This window comes from Tachypleus tridentatus, chromosome 13, assembly GCF_004210375.1.
Source record: "Tachypleus tridentatus isolate NWPU-2018 chromosome 13, ASM421037v1, whole genome shotgun sequence".
Lineage (NCBI taxonomy): Eukaryota > Metazoa > Arthropoda > Merostomata > Xiphosura > Limulidae > Tachypleus > Tachypleus tridentatus.
The window spans coordinates 225,558,707-225,571,076 of record NC_134837.1 but is presented as its reverse complement, the minus strand read 5'-3'; the positions used below and the strand labels follow the sequence as shown (position 1 = coordinate 225,571,076).

General features: G+C 28.2%; 1 protein-coding gene across 1 annotated transcript in view; it reads left to right on the top strand.

Annotated features, from left to right (window-relative positions):
- Positions 1 to 12,370, top strand: part of Ge-1 (Enhancer of mRNA-decapping protein 4 homolog Ge-1) — a 157,723-nt gene that overhangs the window by 128,367 nt on the left and 16,986 nt on the right. The window contains exons 20-21 of the mRNA XM_076474774.1: positions 1,124 to 1,239; positions 9,307 to 9,472. Of these exons, the coding sequence (XP_076330889.1) occupies positions 1,124 to 1,239; positions 9,307 to 9,472 (282 nt within the window). The remainder of the gene's footprint in view (positions 1 to 1,123; positions 1,240 to 9,306; positions 9,473 to 12,370) is intronic.

The window sequence follows — 12,370 nt, the reverse complement described above, 5'->3', positions numbered from 1 at the left end:
TTTTGACAATGACCATGATGACACTCAACTCAGAACCAGGACTGGAAAGGCCTGCTTCGGGTGACTGACGGTGGTTCTTGTACTTATCCGTTAGTCTTCCTGACAGGTTATGATAATTATCATTTTGCTACAGAAAGTCCTTTACAACTTCTCTTACTGTAGTTTGTCTCTTAATATTGTAGACTAGATGTCAACATTGGTTTTATGCTATTTATATTTTTAAATGCTTTTTTGTTTTACCTTCATTTCTTTTTATGAATTTTACTACATTTACTATACTTTTACCTTTTTACCGGATGTTTGGCTCAGATAGCCTAGCTGCTTTGTGCCATAAAACACTAAATCAACCAATATCCTAAGTAGGATGAATCTTGTAACAGTATACATCTATTTATAATTAAAATTTACTGTTTTATTACCTTTTAATAACTGTGTTTAATTAGTATGCATGCCATCATATGTTGAAAGTCACTTGGGGCATGTGCAGCTCATGTTACACTATCAAATTGCATTACCTACACAGTGGTCACATGAATGCTTCTTGAAATTTTATTATATTGTTATTATTGTTAACTTTTCCTAATTCTTATCTTAAGTAACATATAAAGATCCCTGTTTTTATGTTTTAGTTACTTTTATATAAAAAATTATACATAAAGAATAAAATGGAAAAAAAAGAAATAAAGTATTTACCCAATCTTCTTTTTTCTTGCTGTCTATTGTTGAAGACACTTAAGCCTGCTATTTTATACTAATGATAATAATGCATTAAATAATTTTTATTTAATTAAAAATGCACCAAAGAAGGTAGAATAATACATGTTATGTAAAAGTAAGTAATTTCCCCTATCTCTTCAGTGGTGAAAATATTGTGTAATTTTTTTAGTGGTAAGTTTTAAGGTTTGATATGAAGTGCATACAAAATCTTGAGTATCTGTTTATATATATTACTATTGTAGCTTAAAGAAAAACTTCAATACAGGTATTTTTTATTACTAGAATATTACCCAGAATCTGGAAGAGTATTACTAGTTCAAATAAATTTAAATATTGGTAGTATACATCTGTTAAATTTTTTTCTAGTTTAGTAACATTATAAAATAATATGATATTTTTCTCACAGATCTGACAAAGTTTTTTGACAATGTAAAGGATCAGATTCAACAAGAAGTCACACAGAAACTAACAGCAGCAGATAATGTTGTAAAGGATAGCATAGGAAAGATGATGAAGAATAAAGTGAGTGTAATTAATAGTATAACACAGATATTTAGAAAATTAAATATTTTGTTGAATTAAAAAAGTGTTTATTGAACAACAACATAGCAGATATATTGTATAGTATGAAATTTAGAAAATAATCTAACAAAAATGTTACATTGTCAGGTTTTTATATAAGCATGGTCTGGATCCTTTACATTAGGCGTATGTGACTTAAAAATATCAAAAATAGGTTTGATATTTGTAGATAATCAGTCCACTTTTTTAAAATAATATATTAAAAACAAGTCAAAAAATTTTACAAATGTTTGTTAAACATTTAATTACCACAGTTGTATCCAGAGCTTTATGTAATTCTCTTTTCTTTAAAGTCCACATATGCTGTTTCAGTTGCTCTAGAACCCATTTGCTCTGTTATTGCAATACAGTGAATGATAATTTCACTTGTGTTACACAGATTGTTATCACAGTTGTATCCAGAACTTTTAATAAATGTTTATTTTTGTCGAACACCCACACAGGTTTGTTCACTTGCTTTAAAATACAATAACAAGGCAAATACTTCTTTTCTACTGTGTTGTTACAATATAATATGTGGTCATTTCTCTTATAAAAACAAAAGCCACTATATGCTCTTTATGGCTAAACTTACAAACACACAGTCTAGATTTATATCTCTCATCAACTTTGTCTAACTGAACTACATCTTAAATGCTAATAAATAGCCTAGCTGAGGCCCAGAACTTTCCACACATTTCTAGATATTATGATATAATAATACTGATAAAAACTTTGAAGGTTTTAGTAACATAATGAGTAATACAAGTGCCAATTCACAACAGTTGAACTATACGATGAATGATTCATACATAATTACCTTAACAAACCTGTGATAAACTATCATTTTTAACAGTGACTAAGTTTTAACCCTCATGCTATACCAAGATTCTAAATTATGACACTTGCATTAAACTTAACCATTGCTGTATATCTAACATACATTAATTCATGAAATAATAATAATCTTGTCCAGCATAGAAAAATAGGGAACAAAGAAAATATAATTGATGTAACAGTAGATAATCTATAGAAGAATGATGAGCAAAGAGGTTGTAATTAACAGTGTAAAGGTTACAGTTGAAAGAATAATGAATAACTGAGGAAAAGCTACTCAAACAGTAAAAATTCCAAACTTAGCCTGTTATAGATGTTCAGTTTCAGATGAAGTTATTCAAGCTTATTGTACATTGGGGATGTGTTACAGACTGTTCTGTGTTATCATGGTGAACATTTAGTCATGACATATTTGACACGCTCTTCATTTTTTTTATACTTCACTTTACATTTATATATTTCAATACCATGGTCTTCTGACATATATGTTTGATATTTTATATATGAAGCTTTCTTTGGTGTTTGAGGAGATTATAACCCGTCATTGTGACTTTTCTGTCTGATATGTCTATTTGCTAGAATTTTACATTTCTGAAATTAAGGTATTAACCTATTTTTATTGGATGCATTTGTGTACAAGTTTATCCAAAATTTTCATGCAGGTGTTTTTACAATGTGGTAGTGCCATTGTAAAAAAGGATTTAATAAACTCTTCCTTGTATTAATCTCTGCTTAGAGTATACTACAGCTTGCTTACCTGTTTTTGACCATTGTGTTTCTTAATAGGCACATGGGCTTTGCTTAAGAATGATGTGATAAAAGACAGGTCTGTACTAGACAGTATAAGTAGGGAAATTCTCTTTCTTGGAAGGTTAAGTAAGTATGAACTATGTGGTTAACTAGGACTGTGGAAAATTGAACCAAGGTTATATTGTAATAAAGTCCTCTGTCACTCAGTTCATGTCCTTGTTCTGGGAAAACTAACTTTTTCCTCATTTCAGTAGTTAAACAGACGTGTATAGAGAAGCTAAATCACATGTAAGTATTTAAGCTATTATCATTGGTGTGAACTTGAAACTTGAATGTTTCAACAAAGATTTTATGTTCTTTCATGTCTTATCTTGACAGTCTTGTTAATTGTTTTTGCAGAACATTTCCTTTCAACTGTCTTGCTGCTTATGGTATTCATGACTAATATGATAGACACAAAGGATTCAATGAGTTAATGCTTTTTTATTTAATTTTTAGTCTTGTGTTATTACTAGTTCTTGTTAGAAGGCTGAATTTAAAATGTATTTTCTAAAATACATATATTAAGCTAAGGCTAATTTTCCTGAACTTAGCAAACATTTTGTTCATTTAGTTTTTCTTCTGTCATAACTGCTGCCCCAAAAAATAATAAAGATGGTGTTTTGTGTTTTTTTCTTCTTTGATTGCTTGACTGATACACCTTAGGTATTTGATTTGTACATGAATTTCAAACTTGTGAAAGAATCTGTATTTGTAGCTTATATTTTGAGTAATCTTGTGTTCAGCTTATGTTATTCTGAGTATTTTAAATGTATATCTGTTTTTGTAGAAAAACCATTAATATTAGAGATGTTTTTTCAAGCTCTGTATGATAGATTTTAATATGTTTATTGTATATTTATTTTTTGTTTTATTGATTTTAAGATTATTGTAAGTGGAGATTTCTGTTTTAGCTGGTAGGTGGCAATCATGTTGGTGTATGAAAGCATTAAAGTTAAGCAAGATTGTTTTTTAATATTTATGGCTAATTAAGCACTCATTGAAAAATGATGGTAACTGTGTTCTGATTAGAATACTATATAGTAAAGTTTTCTAAGATTATTTTCAGATTATGAAATGTATGGTGGAAATTTATAGAGTTTTAGTTTGTCTTTAAGAGATAAGAAAACTGAAAATTCGTTTCATGATTTTTCAAAACTTTCAGAGCTTCCTGAAGGATGAAAACAATTTTATGTGAAAACAGTAAACAAAATCAGATGAATATATATTTATTATACATCATACTACTATCCTTTTGGTTATTATAATTTAAAATCAGTTTTGTAACATGTAACATTCATAGAGCCTTAAAAAAAAAGGTACAAGTCAAAAGTCAGAATAGATATACACTAATTTGTGTGTTGTCTTCATTGAAACTGAAAAGCTTCTTGGAAAACAGTTGTTTGTTGAAAAAATACTGTCATGGGTTTGAAACTAATTGGAGCTAGTACTTTATTAAAACAGTCATTGTGAATTGAGTGTTGAGATGGGAATAAGGTTTAGAATTCTGTTTATAGTTTGGCTTTTGTGAAGAAAACTGTTTTGTGTTAAGGTATAAAAATGATTTGTAATTATTTATGATAAATAAAACACATAGGTTAAAAAAAACAATGGATAGGCAAGATAGAATATTACAACCCACAAATATTTTGTTGTGTTTTAACTATACCAACATAGTAAAATCCTCAAGAAATTTAACAATTGTGAAGTGTTACATGTATCATATTTTTCAATAGAACTGATGGTTATGAATCTCTTAAATACTTATTTTCTTATGCTATAACACCTTTCACAAAACAGCTAAGCAATCCCATACACAAATTAATTTTTTTGGCATTTGAAAAAACTAAACCTTTATGGATTCCCATTTTAAATACTGTTAAAAAGTTGTGGGATAAATTTGTATTATGGAATCACTTATCTTTGACCTTATATTAGTTTCTTGTGTTTTTTCATCATTCTTAATACTTTTTTTTAAGATTATTTTTCCTTGATTGTTTTTTCAATTTTGTTCTACATTGATAAGTTTTTTGCTAATCAGTTTGTCAGTACCCATTATAGTTTCCATTTTAAGTTTAATTTTTCAAAATACTTATTTCTAGAATTGTTACTCACATTAAACAATAGAAACAAAGTCACACCTGTAACGTTCCTTTTAAAGCTAATCAAAACTCTCTTGGATTGTCATGGTAGTGTACTTACTGTAACCATAATATCATTTAACTTTTTCTCAAATGAATTACTCAATCCCCAGTTACCTCTGATTACAGAAAGTGGTACCTTTTGAAAGAACTTAGTTTATAGTATTTTTTTGTTTCTGTCTTTAATAAAATTATATGTGTCATTGAAGTGAGATTCAGAGTTTTGTCTTTGACTAGCAGGGCCTCAAAAAACTGCTGATTATGCAGAAATAACAAAGTTTATTCACTGATTATGTAGCAAAATGTATCTACAGTAAAAACAGCTTAAAATAACATTTAAGAGGATTTGAGATATAATGAATGAAATTCCACCATCAATATCAGTTTACTGCTTTTTGTATAAAAGTACAATAAAACCATTTTTGGACTTTAGATACCTTTTAACTACTACTTTTCACACAGGTATCCTTTTCTGCACATATCACAAAGTTTTACAAATGTTATTTGAAGTTTAATGATATGCAAATAATTGTGACATCAAACTGTAGCTAACAAATCAATTTCAGTAGAAGATAAGTGTTAAGTTCTTATTTTTATATTTTAATATGAGAATTGACATTTGCTAACTAGGTATCCCTTCTACTCTAATTTGTTTACTGTCCCTCTGAGATATGTGAATATCACATACATTACACATTATTATGTTGATAATATTAATAATTATAATGTAATATAAAATCAGACCTGTATTGCCATGCCCAGTTGTTGCAGCATGTCTGATTTTAATAAATCAAATGATGTATAATGCTTTTTTGTGTAGATAATTATTTATATGTATACTCTTTTACTTGTTATTATTAAAGGAACTACATTCTATAAATTAGAAAATTATTAGGTTTGTTAAAGCCAGATCAAATAAAATAAATGCTTGATTTGAGAGGCTAATATGAACTATATGTTTGTTGATTGATTCATAATTTTGTGGTTCATAGTATAATAAAATTAAGAATAAAGAGTAGAAACAAATGTATACTGTTATGAGCTTTAAGCTATTTAGAGTAAAGAAATTTAGTTTCATGTTGCAATTTGAAGTCATTCTTGAAAGAAAAAAGATAATTGAGGTCCTTTCATTTTTTTAAATGATGGTTTAAATTTGCAGTTTTCAGATGAAGAAAAGTATTTTTAATCTTAACATGAAAATCACTTTATGCTTGGAGAAGTCAACACTTTGGCTCCGTGTATTCAAGGAGAAATATTTAGTGAAAATACTTCATTAAAAATTTTGATTTTTCTGTCTGCAAGTGATCTTAAGTACAGAAACTTGTCAGATGTACTGATGCCACATTAAGTATTTTCAAAGTTATAGTATGTATACCACATTAGTTACATGGTGATTACAAGCATGGTATTAGAGAAATGCCTATGTTCAAAAAGTCTTAATAGCAAATAATAGAAATCTTAAAGAACTTAAATGGGGTTATATGATTTATGGTTGTTACAAGGTTGTGTAAAATACATGATCCTGTTGTGATATGGTTAACAGGTTGTTAATCAAATTGTATGGCCAGAAGGTACCACAAACCAAGAAAAAAATAATTGTTTTATGCTTGTCACAAGATATTATGCCAATTATATTTTTAAACACTACATTCTTAACCTAGTTAATAGTAATAATAATATCCAAACCATACTATATAAGTCATATCCATGTTGATGGAATATTTTGTTAAAATATCAGAGCACAGAGGGAAAATTAAAGTGGAAGCAATCTTAAGTGATAAAGATTCAGATTAAATTCTAGTGACAGGCCAGGAACATTGATTAGCAAATGATTGATTTTTAATAGTGTACAAAAATTCTTGAATACCTCTTCTATTGACAATAATAAATATACAAGATGAAGGACTAACTAAGTAGCAAATTTAGAGTAGTTCATTTAAAAATTTTCTTTATTGAATGATTATCAGCTAATTCACTATATTCTATCAGTTTACAGTTACCACCTTTTGTATTACTGCATGATTGACATTCTTGGACAAGAATGAGGCCTATTACTAACAGGAAATTTTCTCTTTATGATTGTGTAATTTGTTATAGAAAATTATTGTACCAATATAAATTTGATCTTCCAAAAGTTTCTAAATTTTTAACTTGTTTTAAGTGTAGTTAGCTGCTATTCATCACATCTTAATGAAGAATTATTCAAGTTTTATGATTGAAATATCCAAGTAAGCTCAGCCTATTAGTTGTGATAGCTTTTCTGAAAGTGCAGACACACTTGGCAATCTTTTAGCCTCTCATTGTGTTTAGTAGTGAGAAATGGAATGTATATGTTGTAATGTCCATACCTAAACATATATATGTACAACCTAAGTGTCATCATAATTATGTACACATGTTGTTTGTGTATATCAAGTATTGTGTAATGACAGTCAGCCAGGGTGAACTATTAAAGATTACTTTGTTATCTGTTACCAATATCAATAAGTTAATAGCATCTAATCAAAAAAACAGTTAAAAGCTGTATATTTGATATTAGTTTCATGACCATTTAATTGGGGCCAATTTCTTATTTGTAAAATGTTAAAAACAGAAAGATCTTTGTTTTAATTTGTTTCAGTACCTCGTACAGAATGGTGAGAATACATACAGTAGCCTGTACTTTGCAGGCCTATGCTATAGTATATATGATGGCTGCAAAACGTTTCATTGTTTTCATCTTTCATTTATAATTAAATCATATAATGTTTTCTTTTACTTTTATCATCCAAGTATTCATAATTTTTTATTATTGGTAGTTTTAGATATGTTTTTGCTAGAAAGTTCTTTTAATAGAACATTGCACTGAAGTAAACTTTAATTGTGTGGCATCATAGTTCTCAATGTTAATAGACTTGATATCTTAGAAATTCTCAGATACCCAGGTGCCATCCATGTGGGATTTTTTGTACTCATTCAGATGTATCCTTTTATAAAAATATACTCTGATGACAAAACCTGCTGTAAATATTATTCTTTTAGCTCTGGCTATGGTTTAGTTTCATTGATGTCATTTAAAAAATTGTAAAGTGTTCAAATACTTGTTTTGATACACAAAACAACTTTTTAAAAAGCAGGTTAAAAAAAAGAAAGAACAAAATATTCATTTTTCAAAGTCAAATATAAATAAATGAAATACTAAACATGAATAAACATTTGTTTTCATCTAAAACATATGGAAATCCTTATGAAAACTGTATTGGTCAGTGAAATTGTACTTTTGGACTCATTAACCCAATCTGAATTATATGAAGTATACCTGTAGTGCTACTGTCTTGAAGTCAGAGGCTGTAAAGTTTCTAAAACGTATAGGGCTATTAGTGAGTTGGAACAAATTAGGTCTTTGAACACTTTTCAGAATTTATTCATCAATATGGACAAAACACTTGCTTTTTGTTTTTACATTGTTTTATGACTTTTAGTTAAAATGAAATGTTTTTATTTTAATTCATACTTGGTTATTTTTATAAATATAGTGCATTACTTGTATGTCATGTGAGAATCAGACAAACTTTCTAGCAATGTATATAATAAATTATAATATTCAAAGAAAAACTGAACTTCAACACCATTTTTAGTGAAAGTTTGTTTTTATGTTTTTATATAAAACTTGTTCATGCAGTATTAAAAAATGTTATTAGTCTTATATTGTGTGTATCACCCTTGATAATCTTTGCTCACTTCATATAATTTAGTGAATGATCAACAAACCAGAGCTAGCAAACAACCAGAAATATGTTTTAAAAGTATTGCAACTCCTAGCCTGAGAAAAGCATCTAATAAACTTTGCTGTGTAAAATAATAAAAATTATTGATAGAATTTGAAAAAAGCTTGTATAAATATTTAAAATACATTAAAATACTCAACAAACAGCATTGTATAATATAGAGTTTTAAGTTTTATTTAAAAACTGATCAATGATTGTAAAAAAGGCATTCTATGTGTATTGATGCTATTCTTGTGATCCACAGAAGTGTGGAAAACATTTGCTATTCAGCAAAGAAGTACAAAAAGCCATGTAATTACTAGTTTACATATTTAAAAAATATCGTTTTTCAAATAAAACTGTAATTTTATATTATACAATGTTGATTGTTGAGTATTTTAATAAAAGATCACTTTTTTGGCAAGTTGTGAACATAACAAAATAGTAAGTCAAACAAAAATGTTTTGACAGTAAACAAATTAGGTGTGTAATGACTGTGTTGCATACACTTTCAGAGTCTGATGGATAATATATCTCAGTCACTGGCCACTAGCATCCATTCCCAAATCCAGGACTCCTGTAGAGAAGTTTTTCAGGCTTATATCATTCCATCATATGAAAGAGCTTGTCAGCAACTTTTCCATCAACTTAATGATACATTTCAACATGGAATCAAAGAATGTAAGCTTATAAGAGTAGTTATAAGGTTGATTTGTGAAAGGTTTTGTTATTCTATGCTATCCTCTGTTAGATGTTATAGAGCAGTGGTAAGTGATCTAAACTAATCTGTGGACCATCATATACACTTAGGCTACAAGACCACCTTTACTTATTATAAGTCCAAAATGATGCACTTCATTAAAAATGAATTGTGTATAAAACATGAAAGTTGTTATAATTTTCCTTTAATAACCTTTGAAAATATGGTATTTATAAGGTAATTAAAATTTGTTAATTTGCTACCTTTAATGCATCTCAATGCTGTTTACTGTCATCACTTACAGACAATATTAATGATGTTAGAAAAACATGTAGATTCAAGAAGCCTTGATAGAAATGAATAAAAACTCTTTTTACCCAAGTATATTCAAAAAGTGGACCTTTCCACTTTTGGGGGCAAACTGCGAAATGGATAGCATTAACTCTTGCAAACAATTTGTGTTGTCCAGATGAGTTATTTGCTTTAGGATGCAGGAAAAGACTCTAGTTGATCACGTGGGCTGCATGGAGCCAGTGGGTTGCCTGCAACGTATCTAGAGCCTGAGAAAAACTGGGACTCTGATTGTGTCATTATAAAAAGTATATATTTATTTCTCTGTATGTCATTATTAATCTTAATATTTGGTTAAATTGCTCAATTAGAATGCTCAGAAATATTTGGTTACAAATTTGAGACACAATCAGTAGTTCATTTGTTTTTGTACCTTTTGTATCAGTTTGCAGTGTGTACATTTATTTCATGATTAACTGAATCTTAGATGTCACTTTAAACTCACATAAGTAAGCATTCAAAGCTGTAATTCTTTTAGCAAATCCATTCTTAATGTAGTGTCTGAAGTATTCTTTATAATAATGCAACAAATTATAAAATATAATGTTCATATGGATATAGGTAATATTGCTCTTACAAACTCATTTGAGATAACCAAGCTGGTTATCATAAGATTATGTTAATTGTATATGAAATATTAATGGAATGGTTTAATAGTAAGTTTAACAGATTTACTGTTATACATTTATTTTAATACCTACATTTCAATCAGTATAGTTTCAGTTTGAGTATGTTTTATATTGTTGGTTGTGTATTGTGTAAGTCCTGCCTGTTCTTTAAATTTGTAGAAGATTCTGGAGAGTAAGAATCAACAATATTTGTTTTATGAAAACTCAAGTATGTTTGAACATTGTTGTACATTCCAGAAACTTGCCTTAAACTACATAAACCAATGCACCAAAAGACAAAATTATTATTGGTCAACTACGGTCAGTGTGTTATAGGCTTTGGAAGCTACAGTTGTGAGAAACACCTATTAATCAGAAACTACAGAATTTGATCAGGAACATTAATAGATTATGAACATTACTTCAGTGAATTACTTTAGACATTATGTCTACGAGAACATAAAATATCTTAATCAGAAAAGGGCAGTGGTGCCAAAGCCAACAAAGCTAGCTAGCTTAAGTGAGGTGTGACAATATCAACTCAGAAGTAATTTGCTCATCATGGACCTGGCTTGTCAATAAAATATTTAGTTCTAAACCTGATATAAGACCCAGTTTTGTCTGTAAGTTTGTAAAACTGTTGGATTTAAATCATTATTTGTAATAACTGTTATTATAAATTGTATTGTTGTGTGCACATTAAAATATATCTGTGTTAAAAAAGAAAATTGTATATATCAGTTTTGTTGGCAAATATCATAAATTGGTTATACATCGAAATTCAAATAACTGCTAAATTAAAATTAAAGTTTTTAATTATTTGAAATAGTGATACTTAACATATATAACAATAAATTGGAAACTTGTCCAAAATAAATTATAATATGCAACATAAGTATGAGTAAAAAAAGGGTGTTAATTTTTATCATGTATCTCAATCTTTTTCCCTAATTCTGTAAAGCTAAAACTGATTTGTTATAATAAAAGTATAAATAATTTGTTTTCTTTATTTAATTTTCTTGTTGCAGGCTTGGTTCAATCAACCAAGTTTGTGACCTCAAATTGATCTTTCCACACTAAAACTTATAATTTATTTTGTATATCTTCATGAAATTTTGGAAGCTTTTAAGTAATCATTAAGATACATATTTGGACAAAAATATCGAAATTTTTAATGAAGTATTTTCACAAATATTTCTTCACGAATGCTGGGAGTCAAGGTGTTGACTGCTGCAAGTGTAAAGTGATTTTCATGCTAAGATTGAAAATACTTTTAAAATGTATGACATTTCATTTACTTTGCAATCTCTGAATCTTCAAAAAAGTTATTTCAAACATTTTTCCCCACTAAAACATTATAGCTGTTATTTTCTCTATCCTAACTCTGTATGAGGTCAATAAATTTCATTAGAACTTGCCAGTTGGTGTTTCCTGATATTTAATACTATATTTATAACAATTAAAAAGCCCAAAGTTTTAATCTTTAAAATATCATATATTACATTGTTTGCTGTACTGAGAACCATTTATCTCACTTGCAGTTCAAAGACAATTATAATTAAACAGTCTACTTTTTGCATGTTATTATTCAGTATTTCTTGGTGTATTATTTAATTCAAAAAAAATATATTTTGTACAGTAGTACCATTAGTACAAAAAAATGGGGTAAGTTTCATTGACAGTCAACAGCAAAAAAGATAAATCCAGGTATGTACTATGTTTTTTTGTTTTTTATCTTTATTCATTATTTATTCTTATAAAAGTAACAAAAATATCAAAATTAGAAATTTTTTAGGCTAGATGAGCCAAGATGTAAAATAAAGAAGAAAAATTCTTTTTTTCACATTGTATGCTCACAAGCAACTTGCAAGTAACCCCTGTGTTAGGGTAGTGTGAGTTATGTTTGCTAAGTGGTTTTTA